The sequence below is a fragment of the Oncorhynchus gorbuscha genome, linkage group LG25 (assembly GCF_021184085.1).
Source record: "Oncorhynchus gorbuscha isolate QuinsamMale2020 ecotype Even-year linkage group LG25, OgorEven_v1.0, whole genome shotgun sequence".
Taxonomy (NCBI): domain Eukaryota; kingdom Metazoa; phylum Chordata; class Actinopteri; order Salmoniformes; family Salmonidae; genus Oncorhynchus; species Oncorhynchus gorbuscha.
Window position 1 is genome coordinate 7123644 of NC_060197.1, and position 19220 is coordinate 7142863.

The 19220-nt window shown below is 41.4% G+C and overlaps 2 protein-coding genes across 3 annotated transcripts; one reads left to right on the forward strand and one right to left on the reverse strand.

Moving 5' to 3' along the window:
* Positions 1-6929: 6929 nt before the first annotated feature.
* Positions 6930-11567, forward strand: washc3 (WASH complex subunit 3). Its single transcript, XM_046328959.1, has 6 exons — positions 6930-7143; positions 7370-7534; positions 7660-7800; positions 9234-9341; positions 9427-9491; positions 9654-11567. The coding sequence occupies exons 1-6, from the start codon at positions 7093-7095 to the stop codon at positions 9748-9750; spliced, it is 627 nt and encodes a 208-aa protein (XP_046184915.1). The 5' UTR covers positions 6930-7092; the 3' UTR covers positions 9751-11567.
* Positions 11568-13876: 2309 nt separating this feature from the next.
* LOC124014196 (DNA damage-regulated autophagy modulator protein 1-like) lies at positions 13877-17607 on the reverse strand. Of its 2 annotated transcripts, none has more exons than XM_046328957.1 (7): positions 17199-17607; positions 15997-16064; positions 15072-15214; positions 14491-14590; positions 14340-14398; positions 14102-14194; positions 13877-14000 (listed from the first exon to the last, which is right to left on the reverse strand). In XM_046328957.1, exons 1-7 carry the CDS (start codon positions 17327-17329, stop codon positions 13956-13958), a joined length of 639 nt encoding a protein of 212 aa, XP_046184913.1. In that variant the 5' UTR covers positions 17330-17607; the 3' UTR covers positions 13877-13955. The 2 variants fall into 2 exon arrangements, with proteins under 2 accessions (XP_046184913.1, XP_046184912.1); XM_046328956.1 differs by having other exon boundaries at positions 14491-14668; positions 17199-17601.
* Positions 17608-19220: the final 1613 nt, after the last annotated feature.

A 19220-nucleotide genomic window follows, 5' to 3' on the forward strand; every position in this document is an offset into this window, starting at 1 on the left:
GGTCTCTTTTTTCATACAATTCATATATGTTTATATTCATATATGTGAATATCATCCCTGTCCTCAGGTCATCAGGATTAAAATCTTACATCTAACCACCTGATTATGCATGTACTTTTATACATGTAGTTTTAAATGTCCTCTTGTCAGGTCTATCTGTGCACACCATGGTAATAAATCAGATTTTACAATGCAAATATTTTGACCACTCAGTGTTTGTCACTGAACAATGTATCGCCACTTGACATCCCAAGTGTGGTCTTTTTCCCAATCTGTGAATCTGCACTTTGCTCTCCCCTTGAATTGACATGTGTCCCAGTATCTGTTGACAACAGCACCCTTTCCATGGAAAATATGTATGCCCTTGAATAGGACAATCTTCTTTTTTTCCAATAAAGGGCAGTGTTTTGAAAGACCACTGCCTAATTGTCCCAGGGCTTAAAGAGGGTTGATTTCACCAGCACTGATCCAATCACTAAACATGAGATCAGTGCTGACCCAATCATAAAGCAGGACATCAGCAGCACAGCTCCAGTTAGCTCAGACAGTGTCAGCGCATCACATAAACAAGGACGTATCTAGAGAGGGCACTGCGTGGGCACAAACAGGCAAAGATGACACCTTATAATGCCACTAAAGTAGGACATAACATGCAAGCACATTCAAAGACGTCACAGGGTGTATGAGGACATTCAATTCACCTATTTAAACCTCATATGGGCAGATAGTGACTACATGCATATACAGTTTTCACCCAATGCAATATGTTATGCATAACACTATTACCAGTGTTACGTGGATGAGCCCAGCAGGGAATATAAAAGGTTTCAAGATGCCTCGATAACTTTGATCAAGCCCAACATCCTATCCACCCCAAAGCCTACGGCCTCCAAAGGTCCTCCCTGCCCCTGGCTTAGCTACAGCTCCAGCAGATTAGGTGCATTGTCATAACCATTAAGTCATTGTCTCTCTCTTCAGTTCAGAACATTGGGGCATTATCATCCAATATGCTGAATGGCACAAAACAGGAGCACAATGCACCATACACATTCTCACTCCCTGCTGTCTATTGTGTCGTGGTAACGAGTAACCATATAATAGTAAACAATGATGCACCCCTGATTAAAGACAAGGCTGCTTGAGCTGACCTTGTCAAATCAGGGCATGCAAAATACAACTCCTCTGGTTCTAAGAAACTTACAGAAACCTCGCTATCAATCTGTGTTTTCTGATGAAAAGCTCATCTAATTTGGTAACCATCTTCTCAGGTGATTATAAGTCCCACTTCCATGAATTATGACAAATATGACTGTTATCATTACTGCTGGGGTATGGCTATAATGATGGCCTGTTGTTGTCTGATTATCCCCCAATGCAGTAGTAGACTGACCTTCCTTTCCTTCTCCTGCCCACTCTAATATGCAGCACTCAGGGTTGTACCTCTGCCAGCTCTCTCTCTCTCTCTCTCTCTCTCTCTCTCTCTCTCTCTCTCTCTCTCTCTCTCTCTCTCTCTCTTATTCTCTGCCTCTCTTATTCTCCCTTTCTGTCTGTCTGCCCTTCTCTCTCTCTCTCTCTCTCTCTCTCTCTCTCTCTCTCTCTCGCCCTGTCTCTCTCTCTCTCTCCCTCGCTTTCCTCTCTCTCTCTAACTTTCTCTGTCTCTCTCTCTCTGTCTCTTCCGCCCCCTTGAACTCATTGACCAGGAAAAGGCTTGTTTTCACTCACAGGGATTCTGGACAGGGAAGAGGTGCTGACAGCGTCCTCTGTCTGGACTGACCTGCCAAACAGCCAAGCCAGAGGTAAAGACAATGGTCCAGCATACAGATGAGTATATGAGAAAGATAAGCATTTTAAGTTCACATGAGGACACACAGGGGGCTGAGAGAGCAGTTAGACTCTGTGCTCTCAACCCTGTTTCATTCTACTCCTTCATAGCATTGATCTTAATTGGGGTGAACTATTCCCTCTTGATTAGTTTGAGATGGCTCTTGTGAGTTAGGCTGTTCTTTTCTGATCAGTGATTTCAACGCAAAAATATTCATATGAACTAAGCTATTAATTGTGTGAGAGAGGGGGTAAGTTCGTTCCCCCCCCCCCCCCCAGTATTTAATCTACTCAGTGATGTGGAGTGGGTTTCATTGAAAAAGAGGGGTGTGGTGCTGATGTGTGTGCATGTGTTATCAAAAACATATTTCGGTGCCATACCATGTCTGTTCATATGGAAGAAATAAAGGTGCGTCATGGAGCAGCAGAGCGAGAGGGGTGCTTGTTTTGATACTTGCCGTTGCCGCAGCAACATGTAGGGGTCACAAATGTTTCGGTGAAGTGGGCAGGAAATTCCATGGCGCCTGTTGATGATCAAATCCCAATTTAAATACTGTTCTATGATAGTTTAACTATCCGTGTCAGATTGATGAACATGCTGGATTCCAGTAAGAGAACGTTTGCAGAAATAGCCTTGTGTGCTCAGAAGTAGGGTTGCCAAATTCCACGAACTTTCAATAAATTCCCTGGTTTTCTGAAAATTCTGGTCGGAGGATTCCTGGAGTCAGGAGGGAATAAGCAGGAAGTCCGTAATCCTCCAACCAGGATTTCTGAAGAACCAAGGAATTTATTGAAAGTTCCTGGAATTATAAAACCCTACTCAGAAGACATTCAGAAATCTTGTTATCAAAGCAAATATTACCCAGCTACCAGGGTATCAGGTCAAGTAGTGACGACAGTCATCTATGGGAATTGTGATACAGGAGAAGGCTATTCCTCAACTTGCAGGATTGCAGTTCTATTATTAAGAGCCAAGTATTTATTATCAATGTTTAATAATGCTGTCATTATTACGGCACATAGGAAAGTTCCTCAGTGTCAACGTGCTTACAGACACAGGATTCTGTCAAAACAGTGAACACTCTGCAAATCCTGGGTGATGCAATCATACCAATACAATTCAGGTATGCACAAGTTGCCAGTAGTTCAGCAGGTGCTCTTGATGTAGGAAAAACCCTGAGAAACATAGCTTTTTAATTACCGTAAGCTGTCTATGCCCCACCACACTACACTCTCAGAGGACCCCTCTAAGTAAGAAACCTGTTCATTCTGTAAGTATCCCTATAGAGAAGTACTCCCTCCTGCAGAAAGCCCTGTCAGCAACGTGTTGAACGTGTTTGTGTGAAACATGTATGGGAAGCTCTCAATCAAATATATTTATAAAGCCCTTTTTTACATCAGCCGATGTCACAAAGTGCTATACAGAAACCCAGCCTAAAACCCCAAACAGCAAGCAATGCAGATGTAGAAGCACGGTGGCTCGGAAAAACTCCCTAGAAAGGCAGAAACCTAGAGAGCAACCAGGCTCTGAGGGGTGGCCAGTCCACTTCTGGCTGTGCCGAGTGGAGATTATAACAGTACATGGCCAAGATGTTCAAACGTTCATAGATGACCAGCAAGGTCAAATAATAATAATCACAGTGGTTGTAGAGGATGCAACAGGTCAGTGCCTCAGGAGTAAATGTCAATTGGATTTTCATAGCCGAGCATTCAGAGTTAGAGACAGCAGGTGCGGTAGAGAGAGAGAGTCGAAAACGGCAGGCCCGGGACAAGGTAGCAGGTCCGGTGAACAGGTCAGGGTTCCATAGCCGCAGGCAGAACAGTTGAAACTGGAGCAGCAGCATGACCAGGTGGACTGGGGACAGCAAGGAGTCATCAGGCCAGGTAGTCCTGAGGCATGGTACCAGGGCTCAGGTCCGAGGGAGGGGGGAGAGGGAGTGAGAGAGAATTAGAGGGAGCATACTTAAATTCACACCGGACACCGAATAAGACAGGAGAAATACTCCAGACATAACAGACTGACCCTAGCCCCCCCAACACATAAACTATTGTAGCATAAATACTGGAGGCTGAGACAAGAGGGGTCGGGAGACACTGAGGCCCTGCCCGACAATACCCCCGGACAGGGCCAACCAGGCAGGATATAACCCTACCCACTTTGTCAAAGTACAGCCCCCACACCACAAGAGGGATATCTTCAAACCACCAACTTACTACCCTGAGACAAGGCTGAGTATAGCCCACGAAGATCTCCCCCACGGCACGAACCCGAGGGGGGCGCCGAACCCGGACAGGAAGATCACGTCAGTGACTCAACCCACTCAAGTGACGCACCCTTCCTAGGGACAGGATGGAACAGCACCCGTAAGCCAGTGACTCAGTCCCCATAATAGGGTTAGAGGCAGAGAATCCTGGTGGAGAGAGGGGAATCGGCCAGGCAGAGACAGCAAGGGCGGTTCATTGCTCCAGAGCCTTTCTGTTCACTTTCACACGGCTGGGCCAGACTACACTCAGTCATAGGACCTACTGAAGAGATGAGTCTTCAATAAAGACTTAAAGTTTGAGACCGAGTCTACGTCTCTGACATGGGTAGGCAGACCGTTCCATAAAAATGGAGCTCTATAGGAGAAAGCCCTGCCTCCAGCTGTATGCTTAGAAATTCTAGGGACAATAAGGAGGCCTGCGTCTTGTGACCATAGTGTACGTATAGGTATGTACGGCAGGACCAAATCTGAGAGATAGGTAGGAGCAAGCCCATGTAATGCTTTGTAGATTAGCAGTAAAACCTTGAAATCAGCCCTAGCCTATACAGGAAGCCAGTGTAAAGACACTAGCATTGGAGTAATATCAAATTTTTTGGTTCTAGTCAAGATTCTAGCAGCCATGTTTAGCACTAACTGAAGTTTATTTTGTGCTTTATCTGGGTAGCCGGAAAGTTGAGCACTGCAGAAGTCTAATCTAGAAGTGACAAAAGCATGGATTAACATTTCTGCATCATTTTTGGACAGAACATTTCTGATTTTTGTAATGTTACGAAGATGGAATAAAGCTGTCCTTGAAATAGTATTGATATGTTCATCAAAAGAAAGATCAGGATCCAGAGTAACGCCGAGGTCCTTCATAGTTTTATTTGAGACGACTGTACAACCATCAAGATTAATTGTCAGATCCAACAGAATATCTCTTTGTTTCTTGGGACCTAGAACTAGCATCTTGGTTTTGTCCATGTTTAAAAGTAAAACATTTGCCACCAGTCACTTCCTTTTATGTCTGAAACACAGGCTTCCAGGGAGGGACATTTTGGGGCTTCACCATGTTTCATCGAAATGTACAGCTGTGTATTGTCCACATAGCAGTGAAGGTTAACATTATATTTCTGAATTACATCACCAAGAGTGAAAACTATAGTAGTCCTAAAACGGAACCTTGAGGAACACCGAAACATACAGTTGATGTGTCAGAGGACAAACCATCCACAGAGACAAACAGATGTCTTTCCAACGGATAAGATCTCAACCAGGCCGGAACTTGTCCGTGTAAACCAATTTGGGTTTCCAATCTCTCCAAAAGACTGTAATGATCAATGGTGTCAAAAACAGCACTAAGGTCTAGGAGCACGAGGACAGATGCAGAGCCTTGGTCTAACGCCATTAAAAGGTAATTTACCCCCTTCATGAGTGCAGTCTCAGTGCTATGATGGGGTCTAAAACCAGACTGAAGCGTTTTGTATACATTGTTTGTCTTCAGGAAGGCAGTGAGTTGCTGCGCAACAGCTTTTTCTAACATTTTTGAGAGGAATGGGAGATTCGATATAGGCAGATAGTTCTATATTTTCTGGGTCAAGAATTGGCTTTTTCAAGAGAGGCTTTATTACTGACACTTTTAGTAAGTTTGGTACACATCCGGTGGATAGGGAGCGTTTATTATGTTCAACATAGGAGGGCCAAGCACAGGAAGCTCTGACAGAGCAGTTCACTCCTCACGATATGATAGAGTGGCTTGGGGGTAAGGGGCTAACCATCCACTGCTCACTCCCTGGCGGAGGGTAGGGGAGGGGAGGGGAGTGGGTGCGGTACTCCTCTGCCCGCTGCCTGGCTCAGAGTATGTCCAGGGAAGAGGCTCTGCCAGGCCTCAATTATGGGGGAGTCATCCAGGACACACTGAAGCAATTACAGTCCCGTATAAATCAATATGCTGCTGGTTTAAAAAGTGATCTGCTCCCAACACTCTCTGGATAGGGTCTGACTCAGGAGGTCAGCTTAATTTTTGTTGTTGAGTTCTTCATAAATCAAATCAAATCAAATGTATTTATAAAGCCCTTAATACATCCGCTGACATCTTATAGTGCTGTACAGAAACTCAGCCGAAAACCACAAACAGCAAGCAATGCAGGTGTAGAAGCATCATAACAATTTTGATTGATACTGGGCAGAGACTCTTCCTGCCTGTTGAACTAGGTTGAATTGGCATGGACTGGGCTTTCAGACTTGTTTACGATCAGGTGGGCAGTACTAGGCATGGGCTATGGCTTCAGTTTGCTCTTAGGTCAGGTTAGAGGGTTTCATTTCTGGCTGACATCAAGTTTAAGGGGCTCTTATTTCAGACAAGTCCATTCAAATCAAACGGTTGGAATCGAGTTCAGAGTGAGGTCAAGTCGGAAAGCATTTCTGGTTTCCTGTGTTTTCTTTTTCATTGGTTCTGCTACTCTCCTATGTAGTAATAGTTCACAACTAATCAGGCATGATCCAATGCAACTCACATTGTGGGTTGTCTCCAAAAGGCTATAGCATCTGAATCATCATCAAAAATGAAGTTGTCAAATAATTTGTGTTGACGGCTTTATCCATTAACTCATCATCTCTGCAAACCATATTACGGTAACTAAGTCATCCTTGCCTGGATCAACATAATTGGGGCTTGTTTTGAGACGCTGCACATTTATTAACCATTATACTGTACTCCCTCCTTGTGGTGCATTGGACACACTACATTTGTGGCAATGAACTGTTAACCCTCCAGTTCAGGTGATGGAGGTATGTACCTTCAACCTTGGGTTCATTTTGATTTCCAATAAAGAAGAAGAAAAACTAAGCACCTCATTGGCTGATATACCCGGAAGAGCAGAATAATAATGACGTCCGTTTTGGATCACTGTGAAGTCACATGAAGTGTATTACAATTCCCATCTCACGTTTGCAGATTGTCAGTAAAGTATTACTATTAAACAAAGTAATCGCGAGTTAACCGATAGTTTGCCAAAACGATAAAAACATGGACGAGGACGGTTTACCGATTGTGGGATCGGGAATAGATCTGACCAAGGTGAGTGTTTTCCGTAGCCGAATACATCTTGGTGGCTACTGTAGCTAAATTAGCCATGATAGCTTTAGTTTGTTTTGTTAACAAGCTGAATGACTCCCAGCCAAATAATGTAATCAAGTAAATGTTGTATCTAATGAGTGTGTGTAGTAAATGTGTTTGAACTCCCCATCTCTGTAAGTAAATAAACATTGCCGTTTTTCCATGATACTGAACGATATGGTCACAGGTCCCAGCCATACAACAGAGAAGAGTCGTTGCCTTTCTCAACCAGTTCATTGTGCACACTGTTCGGTTCCTCAATCGTTTTTCGACAGTTTGCGAAGAGAAACTTGCATCCATATCTCTTCGGATACAGCAGATTGAAACTACCCTCAGCATTTTGGAAGCAAAGGTATGTGTTTTGTATACAATACGATGGGACTTCACTATGCCTTTGTTGTTGTATTGTTATGTGCTTTGCTGCTCTGGGCATACCAATATGATAATGTCAGTACGTGCTGATTTTGTTCTATGTAGCTATCCTCTATTCCTGGTTTGGAGGATGTCAGGGTGGAGGGTGTTGGTCAGCGGCCAGCTACGGAGGTCAACGGTCCAGTCCTGGTCCCAAGTCAACCAGAGACTCCTATAACTGTGGCTGTGCCATTGCAACCTCCTGAGGTACCCCCCCTCCACACACACACACACACACACACACACACACACACACACACACACACACACACACACACACACACACACACACACACACACACACACACACACACACACACACACGTACATTGCCTTCAGAAAGTATTCATACATCTTGACTTCACATTTTGTGTTAAAGCTTGAATTCCAAATGGATTCAATTAAATAAAAATTATCATGCACCTACACACAATACTCCATAATGGCAGTGAAAACATGTTTTTAGAAATGTTTGATAATTTATTGGAAATTTAATACAGAAATATCTCATTTTTGTAATTATTCTTCCTCTTTTGCTATGACACTCCAAATTGAGCTCTGGTGCAGCCAGTCCTTGAGATGGCAGTAACCTGATTGGAGTCCACCTGTGGCCAATTTAATTGTTTGGACATGATTTAGAAAGAAACACACCTGTCTATGTAAGGGACAACAATTGACAGTGCATTTCCGAGCAGGAACTGCACCATGAAGTCCATAGCTCTCCAAGATATAATTGTGAGGAGTCATATATCTGGGGAAGGGTATGAAACTGTTTCTAGAGTGTCGAAAGTTTTCAACAGTACAGTGGTCTCCATAATTGGGAAATTGAAAAAATATGGAACTACCAAGACTCTGCCTAGAGCTGGTCGTCTGACCAAACGGGCAAGGAGGACCTTGGCCAGGGAGGTCACAAGAACCAAATGACAACTCTGATAGAACTACATAGTTCCTTGGTTGAGACGGGATAACTTGTCAGAAGGTCTCTACAGCACTTCACCAATCTGGCCAGACGGAAGCCACTCCTGAGAAAAAGGCACATGACAGCACACCTTGAGTTTGCAAAAAGGCACCTGAAAAACTGTAGTCATAAGATTGTGATCTGACACACAATTTTTACTCTTTGGCCTAAATGCAAAGCGTTATGTTTGGAGTGAACCAGGCACAGCTCATCACCTGTCTAACACCATCCCTACTGTGAATCATGGTGGATGACCTGCAAACGTCCTTAGACTGGGGCGACGATTTACGTTCCAACAGGTCAATGACCCTAAGCATACAGTCCAAGTACTTGAGTGGCCCAGCCAAAGACGAGACTTGAATACCATTACATCTGTGGAAAGACGTGAAGATTGCGGTTCACCGCCACTCCCCATCTAACTTAACAGAGCTTGAGGAAATATGCAGAGATGAATGGGAGAAAATGGAACGGCATCAAACACCTGGAAACCATGTTTGATGTATTTGATACCATTCCACTGATTTCGCTCCAGCCGTTACCACGAGCCTGTCCTCCCCAATTAAGGTGCCACCAGCCTCCTGGGATTTCAACATATCCATGTTGATGGAACAATAACTTACAAAGACTTGGTGTATTTGTGCATGATGGAAATACTGAATTGCAGTATTGACTCTCCTTGTAGGCCTCTCCAAACATACCAGACCCAAGAGCAGCGGAGGCAGCAGGAGACAGTAGGATGACTGTGGCCAAGGACCCACGCTATGCCAGATATCTCAAGATGGTGCAAGTGGTGGGTCTCTCTACATTTTCACATTTCTACAGAACATGACATCTGTTCAATGAAATCCGTCATTTAGAAAACTATTCAAAAACAGGGTGTTCCAGTTATGGCGATAAAGAATAAAATGGTCCAGGAAGGTTTGGATCCCAACCTGCTTGAGTGAGTGTCCTTACATTATGTTTTAGTAATCTGTATTCTCATACCTCGTAATCCAATACGTTTGTTTTATACCCCACACCTTAATCTTTCTGATGTCATAAAATGGTGGTCCTACATGTATTCAAAGTAACAATGGCGATTCCTACATGTTTCTGTTTGCAGCACACCCGATTCACCTGTGCCTGATGCCGTCAAGAAGAACTCACTAGATCAAGATGATGACGGTGACGATGGCAGTGAGTCATCTTTCAGCGATTGATCTGCTGTCTAAGCCATGAAGCTGCCTATAGGGAACTTCCTTCCCTGTCACCTGTGCTCCAGGTCTTTTCCACTGTGCTGCTGCAGGGGCACAGAAAGACTAGATGCCAGTGTGTGTGCTTGACAGGCAGAACTACAGTGCTACCAGACAAAGTCCCACTTCTGTGGGTGATCTCCAGGGATGCATGGGACTTACAAAAGCAGGCAGATTAAGTATCTGAAATGCATTGTAGATTGAGTGAATGTAAACGAGACGGCTGATAATGTCTATATACAGGTCAGCCACTGATCGTGTGGATGTTATATTTTTGTTTCCATTTCTTCTCCTGAAACATTTGATTGGTCATGGACATGGTGTTTCTTTATGTCGTTTAGCAGTAAAACATGGAATGACAACCATGGAAAGTATCAACCAGATAATCAATTAGTAATTGATCATTCTTTTCTTTAGACTACACTGGGCAAACATGCCTCTGCCCTTTTGTCAGTATCATGTGAACATTCCAATGAAAGAGATTGTGGGGCAGCAGGTAGCCTAGTGGTTGGGTCAGTAAGCGGAATGTTGCTGGTTGGAGTCCCCGAGTCGATTAGGTGAAAAATATTTTTGCCTTTGAGCAAGGCACTTATTGCCCCTGTAAGTCGCTCTGGATAAGTTTCTGCTAAAAGACAAAAATGTAATTGTGCTTTAGTCACATTTGTTTGATTATGACAGTGATGTCTGCATGTTACACTTGTGAGAGGGTGATTGATATGTTGTATCTCATGTCCATAATGTTTGTGAGAACATTTGATGGGTACTATTTTACACTACAACTGCTGTATGAAGGATGTCCTACAGAAATGTTGAGGACTGTTCTCTGGCCGATTCGTCACTTTTAATTGAGACATTAAGCTGTGAAATGTAACTGTTCACTCCAGGAACAATGTAAAGACCAAATTAAGGAAATTGCACTTTTGGGGAAATATATAATGGGAAAAAAAACACCACTAGTTGTGAGCAATGTGTCAATTACAATGGTACGTGTAGACTAAATTAACAGTAGTACCTAATGGGAATTCACCTCAATCTTCTAAAATGATGCATCTCAATCCCAGATTTAACCATGTGTGACTAACCATGTTAACAAGCCTTCCAGGCCCTTGGAACCCACTGTTGTGAAGGCATTATGCCTTGGCCTTTAAGTCCAATAGTTTTATACTACATCCCTTTTTAACCACATGCTCAGAGATCAAATCACCTTCACGTTGTTTGTAGTCGTCTCTGGACAGAACACTGCAGTGATGGGAGTTTTTCAATGGATTATGAAAGAGGGTAGCTGGAGTGGTGTTAGACTGGAAAGCACTTTGTTCACGAGCGCAAGGCAAGGAGCATTGTATACCTGAGTGTTTACGCCGTTTAGCCTGAAAAATAAAGAACACATTTTGCCTCAAGATATGTGGACATCATTTTATTCAAACACTATTTGGGTTTTGTGTTTGGAACATAGAAGTACTTCACACATACAGTAGCCCTGTATGTATTTTGAGTTACTTTATTACAAAGGTATACCATAGATATGCCTCAATACCATGAGAAAGAGGTTTTTCTTGAGCAAAATACCTAACTAGAAAAATATTTACATTCTAATATAAAACTGTTAACATTGGAGTCGGTAAGTGTACATACAGCCTCTTTCCATAAACTTGTGATGGGTGAAATTAAGTTTCTATATCTTGATCTTGTGATTTTCTTGCGCAATACTGACCTTTGTACCACCTGGCTGAAGAACAATGGGTTACATATTTCCTTAACCCAATAAATTCTCAAATTGCTGGTCACAGGATATGTTTTGTTTTGTGGTTAACCGTTAAGACTGAGGTTATGTTGCAATGACATCCTCCGGAAGTTGTCATTACTGTGTAGGTCTATGGAAGGGGGTGAGAACCGTGAACCTCCTAGGTTTTGTATTGACGTCAAAGTACCCAGAGGCTACACCATGATGCTACCCTACAGAGTGCTGTTGAGGCTACTGTAGACCTTTGCAAAATAGTGTTTTAATCAATTATGTGGTGACGTGATGTTATTGAGTAGTTTTCACTCAATTTTAACTTTTTAAATGCTCCTCTCCCTCCTCCGAGGAGCCTCCACTGCTACATGTGTATGTAATCTAGCCTATACCAGGGAGGCAACATTGCTTTTCGAAGTGGAGGGGGACATAATATATATTGTGGTGTATAGCAGGTCAGCCACCAGGGTGAGACTCATCGAAGCCTGGTGACACGGTGTATACATCACGAGGCGATGGCGCCATCTGCTGGACGTGTCAGGTATCGGCGGGTTCTCCGGCCAGGACTAATTGGGGCTGATTGGGAGTCGGTGAGTAATCAAGGGCTGATTGCTCACCAGCTGTGCAAGGCCCATAAAGCTGTCAGAAGGGCAGCACACAGGGAGAGAGTGGGGAAGAAAGGACTCCCATATAGTTGGGAATGGTTACAGAGATAACAGGAGTGAGTGCAGTTTTGATCCTGACAGGATACAGCAAGACCCGGAGAGGGTCTCATATGGGGGAGACATTTTCTTTTTGAATTATTATATAAATAAACACCCTTGAAACCGAGCTAATCCTACTCTGTCCGTGTCTGATCTGTGAAACGGCTAAACCGACCACTCTGAGGCGCCCGTTAACTTGTTTTGTATCACATTCCAATGATAGAACTGGGGGGGCAAAAAGGAAATTTCAGAATGTGGGGGATACATGTGATACAGTAAAGGTTGGCCTATACTATAGTCGTGATGATTATGTGTGGAGCAGTGCCAGTAGCCTATGTGCCGGTCTGCATTTTTACATTGAATTCATCGATTTCACAAATAGCCTATCGCAAACATTGTCGAATTGAATTATACCATACAAAGTTACATGTGCATTAATAGGTTATATAGCAAAAGGCGGATACTAACTGATGTGAATGAATGTAGGCTATAGCTATATTATTGAGTTCCTATAGTACATAAAATGCTAACCAGAGAGTTAGATGACCTTTTCAAATATAAATCATTCTCAATCTGATACGGATACAGTCAAGTGTCTTCCTCCATTAATTAAAGACTGTAGCGTGGGCTCGAGTCTGGAATCATGACAAACTTCTTTTAAATAACTGCCATAAATGATAAGGAGAGTGCAAACTACAATCATGAATTATGAATTATTATTATTAATCTTCCTTTTCAAGCTGTTGGCTGTAGGCTATGTCCATTCTCAACACACTAACCCAGTAAATGTAATGCTACATTTCAAAGGCAGACAAAAACTTGAGTGAGATTTGAGCCCTTGCCACAAATCTACACAGAGAGCAATTTGACCAGTCAGTCAAACACTTGTGATGTAGTTTCTTTGATTATCAGTAAGCGCTGTTGTACTTCTGTTAAGGACACTTCCATGAACACGTCCAACTACATCAACGATTTGAATTGGCTGATAGGGAATTTCCGACAGGAAACTATCACAGCCACCTGGTGAGGTTAGCATAGTGCAAAATGTGCAAACTTACTGTATGTAATGGGAACAGCTAATATGTAGACGTTGATCACTTGCCACTATGTCAAAGAGTTTAATTGGCTGATGCTTAAACTCAACCTTGAACTTAAACTTTTCTAATGTTCACAAGTATGGCCTGTAGTGTTTATGCAGTTTAGCCTTAAAAAATAAATAACACATTTTGGCTAAAGATATGTGGCCGCCTTATTCATACACTCTGTAACATAGAAATACGTCACACATACAGTAGCCCTGTATGTATTCTGAGTTACTTTATTACAAAGGTATACCATAGATATGCCTCAATACCATGAGAGGTTTTCTTGAGCAAAATACCTAACTAGAAAAATATTTACATAGTAGTATCAAACGATTAACATTGGAGTAGGTAAGAGTACATAAGCCTCTATCCATAAACTGGTGATGGGTAAAATTAAGTTTCTATATTAACTTGATCTTATGATTTTCTTGCGCAATTACTGACCTTTGTACCACCAGAGGATGAACAACTCAGGATGTCACAGGATGTGTTTGTTTTGTGGATAACCGCTAAGACGGAGGCTATGTTGCAATGGATACAGTATAAAAAAAGATCATACCATTCAGATAATCTCATATACATTTGCTTTATAAAAGTAGAAAAAATAAATTTGATTTGGTAAATATTCAAAAGGTTCAAATCAATGCTTCATCAGGAATAGTCCACAAACTGTGTTCTCAGCTTCAGAGTAAACTTCTGTAAGAAACAGGACAAAGAGAAATAAAAACACTCAAACAAAGGAGAAGAAAAGGAGAATCATTCCCACCACAATGACAGAGCGGTGACTGAAAACTCACTTTAAAGTCGTGGATGTAGGTGAAGAAGAAGAAGATGAAGCTGAAGGCCACGATCCACTCACTCACAGCACTCACCAGATGGAACACATAGTCCTGTAATGACAGGGAGAGTCAGATAGAGACTGATATATGCACGTATAGATTCTCTGGCCTATGAAGCCTATATGGATCCAGAATATCATCCATCTTTGTTGTTTATGTGAGTGGTGTTCTTGATAAAGATGTGCTCATACTGTACCTCGTCTTCTGTTTTTCTATGCAGTGTGGTTTGTGTCACGAAGACAGCACAGACAACAGCTGGATGGTAAATGAAGGAGATATTTTCTTTGATAAAACAATGATCATTCATGATTAAAATCGATCAGGGTTACTATTGTTTTCAAGGATACTGGGGAAAACTGCCAGGAAGGCGATGGTTGCAATTCCTGTGCGCATACGACACAAGGCCAATGAACATCCATAGGGGAAGGCCTTATAGGATATGATGGACTGGAGGATGGTGTACAGAACACCAGACACAAAGAAGAGTAATGCACCTGCATCATGAACTGTCGTAATCGTTGTCTCCTGGTGAAAAATAACATGCCAGAGAGATCATGTATAGAATATCTCACTGTCACTTAATGGTAAAAAAAACCCTCCATATTCTCACTAAAGGGGTGACAACCCACTGGGCAAAAACTAGTTTAATCAATGTTGTTTCCATATAATTTTAAATAATGAAATTCAATGTGATGATATTGAATAAACATGGAAAACTGATTGGATTTCACCCAACTTTTGTCTTAAATCCAATTACATCCTACTTGGCACACACTGGTTGAATCAAAGTTGAATAGGCAAATTGAACGGACTTCTGTGCCCAATGGGATGGTGACATTTCTTGTTGAATTCAAGTCAGTTGACAACTCAGCCAAATGTGAATCAAAACTAGTTGTTGAACTGACGTTTGGGCACCGTGGCAACCTACCTGGAAAGTAGCGACAAAACACATCCCCAAACAAGAAAGCATTCCAATCCAGAAAGCAGCCTGGTTCAGTGCTGGGGGCACACCACCCGCCTTCTCATTGAGCTTCTCCACAAACTTGTATCTGGCATACATGGTGGCTGTACCTGTAGAGGAATTGTCATGGCACATGGAGTGGATGTTTTTATTAGCACTTTTCACATTTAGACAGTATACGCTCACAGTAGGCTATTGTAGTAGGTATATGTAAAAACCTGCTGCAATATGTATTTATTTGCACCTTAAAAAATAGGTAAAAAAGAAAGACAAACATAGTGAAGTGAAACCTAATAATAGAATATCATACCATTTATTCCCTTCTGACCATGCATTTCTGCTTTCATTTTCAAAAAAATGGGAAGTGTGAATAAAGCTCTTGGCATTGTCTCTGACCTGGAAAAAACCATTGGAGTTTCTCACAGGGATTGTTCATCCAAATGACAAAAGAACACATTGGTTTCCTTACCTTGTAAGCAGTCTATGGACAAGGTATGACAGCAAATCATGCTTTGGTTTAGTTCCTCTGGCACCGTTTCCACATGCTAATGTTTTAGCATTTGTGGCACAAATCCCATTTAAATCATGGGACCAATATTAGTATTTTTCGGGTGTCAAGTCCAAATCATCCAGAAGTATCTAAAACTAAGTGTGAAGCTCAACAAATTCACTTATAGATGATTTGAACATGATACATGAAAAAATGCTAATATCGTCCCATGACATTAGCATGTGGAAACAGTGCCAAGGAAACTAAACCAAAGCATGGATTGCTGTCATACATGGTTCATAGACTGCTTACAGGGTAAGGAAACCAAATATGTCATTTGAACTATCCCGACACACTAAGACAAAAAGCCCTTTCGTGGTTTTAGTGTCTTTCTGTGCTCACCTGCAAATGCAGTGATGACCGTCATCAAGCCAAAGACACAGCTCTCTGGGGGTTCCGCCCCAGTGTCACTAAAGAAAGAATAGTTCAAGTTTAATGTGTGTATTAATGCCATGTCTGGAAGTCCTTTTAAATTATTTGGATTTAATTAAAACAATACATTATATAAAAAAAATAATTGTACATATTGAATTATAAATGAACAGAAAGTGATATAATTTGTTATTAAGTTAAATAAAAAAATGTAATCAAAGCAAAACCATACCATTGGCATAATATTGTGAAATCATACCATTGGCATAATATTGTGAAATCATACCATTGGCATAATATTGTGAAATCATACCATTGACATAATATTGTGAAATCATACCATTGGCATAATATTGTGAAATCATACCATTGGCATAATATTGTGAAATCATACCATTGGCATAATCATAAATCATACCATTGGCATAATATTGTGAAATCATACCATTGGCATAATATTGTGAAATCATACCATTGGCATAATATTGTGAAATCATACCATTGGCATAATATTGTGAAATCATACCATTGGCATAATATTGTGAAATCATACCATTGGCATAATATTGTGAAATCATACCATTGGCATAATATTGTGAAATCATACCATTGGCATAATATTGTGAAATCATACCATTGGCATAATATTGTGAAATCATACCATTGGCATAATATGGTGAAACCGTTTTGATGACAAACAAATAATTCGGGTATATCTACAGAAAATATTACTGAATAGAGGACTTTGATCGTTTGAAAGGAGCGCTAATTAGTAAAACCATTATTCATTATCTATGCCTAGTAATGTTTAGTTTGCATATGTGTTAAATGTCTATCTGCTCAATAAACAAAGCTGTTTAAATGTCAAGTGAGGACACACACCGGATATTTAGGGGTTCACAGGCCCCCAAGCTGTAGACTACACAGCTGTGAACTGGGAACCAGCCAAATACAGCATTCAACTTGTGGTGGGGAAAACGAAACTGATTTATTTTTGTTGCAAAAATACGATATGATTTTCGTTAATATCGCCGGTTTTGATGAGTGGAAATAAAGAAACATTATTTCCAATACCCCCACTGATTTAAATAATAATAAGTAAACGCTATTATTACGGCAAGTTCGTGGAAAATAAAAATGCTCAGGCTGCTGATAAATATTCATAATCTTACCTTATATAGGGGAAGATAACATCCACATCATGCTCGAACAATGCAATTAGGTAGGAAACAATAAACGTGCTTGATGACCAGATGACCAAAAAAGTTGGTAAAAAGCATATTCCCTCCCAGAACCAAAACATTTTGTCAGCAATAAGGAAAAGTTACCACGCAGACAGACCGACCTTTGTGCAAGTTATAAAGAATAAATACGATGCAGAATACTGACAGGTAAAATCCCTCTGTCAATATTTCTCAGAGTTTAGATTTGAAGTAATATTAGAATTTGTCTAATCGGCCACCTAAAAAGTGACATCTCTTACTGTAAACTATACTGTAAACTGGTATTTTGCAATCACGTGGTCTAGACAGTATTTAACTTCAGTCAAGTTGAGTGTGGGCTGACGTCGGTACCTCTTCCGATCATTTCCGCATGTAACAGAAAATAAGACGCACAGCTTTACATAAAATGGCTACACACACGAACACCATTTTTTTGTCATCCTCTTCTGAACCAAAATATCTTTGTTTGTTTGTTTGTTTGTTTGTTTGTTTGTTTGTTTGTTTGTTTGTTTGTTTGTTTGTTTGTTTGTTTGTTTGTTTCTTTCTTTCTTTCTTTCTTTCTTTCTTTCTTTCTTTCTTTCTTTCTTTCTTTCTTTCTTTCTTTCTTTCTTTCTTTCTTTCTTTCTTTCTTTCAACTTCATTGGTCATTATTCATTCTAATCTGAGTGGGTAGGCCTGCAGAGGGATGCATCCATTCTACACTGAGTATACAACACATTAAGGACACCTGCTCTTTCCATGACACAGACTGACCAGGTGAAGAATCCAGGTGAAAGCTATGATCCCAAACTGATGTCACTTGTTAAATCCACTCCAATCAGTGTATATGAAGGGGAGGAGACAGGTTAAAGAAGGATGTTTTAGCATTCAGACAATTGATGCATCAATTGTGTTTGAGTGACATTCAGAGGGTGAATGGGCAAGACAAAAGATTGTGCTTTTGAGCTGGGTATAGTAGTAGGTGCCAGGCACACCGGTTTGAGTCAAGAACTGCAACGCTGCTGGGTGTTTCACGCTCAACAGTGTTCTGTGTGTATCAAGAATGGTCCACCGCCCAAAGGACATCCAGACAACTTGACACAACTGTGGGAAGCAATTGAGTCAAAATGGGCCAGCAGCACTCTGCGGAATGCTTTCATCACCTTGTCAAATCAAATCAAATTGTATTGGTTGTATACACATATGTAGCAGATGTTATTATGGGTGTAGAAAAATGCTTGTGTTCCTTGCTCCAACAGTGTAGTAATATCTAACTATACACAACAATACACACACATCTACAAGTAAAAGATTGGAATTAAGAAATATAGAAATATTTGGATGAGCAATATCGGAGTCCGGAGTATAGACATTATGGACAGTATGTGGAGAGAATATGTAGTATATCTGAAGAATATTTTCGATAGAATAGTACATGTACAGCACTAGTTGAATAGGATGGCCTTGACTAGAATACAGTATATAGAGTACATATGAAATTTGTAAAACAGTATGTAAACATGATTAAAGTGAGCAGTTTTCCATGTCTATGTACATAGAGCAGCAACCTCTAAGGTGTAGGGCTGAGTAACTGGGTGGTAGCCTGCTAGTGACATTGACTAAGTTCAGGGCAGGGTACTGGGTGGGGGCCGGCTCGTGATGGCTATTTAACAGTCTGATGGCTTTGAGATAGAAGCTGTTTTTCATTCTCTCGTCCCAGCTTTGATGCACCTGTACTGAACTCGCTGGATGATAGCGGGGCAAACAGGCCGTGGCTCGGGTGGCTGAGGTCCTTGATGGTCTTCTTGGCCTTCCTGTTACACCGCGTGCTGTAGATGTCCTGAAGGTCAGGCAGTGTACTCCCGGTGATGCGTTGGGCTTCTGTGCATAGGACACAACACGCAAAATGTATAGCACAACTCCTCCTAGTCGATAGAGGGCGTTATAGAGTTTTTTTTAAAGCAGCACCCGGAACATTTGTGTCAAGGCGCA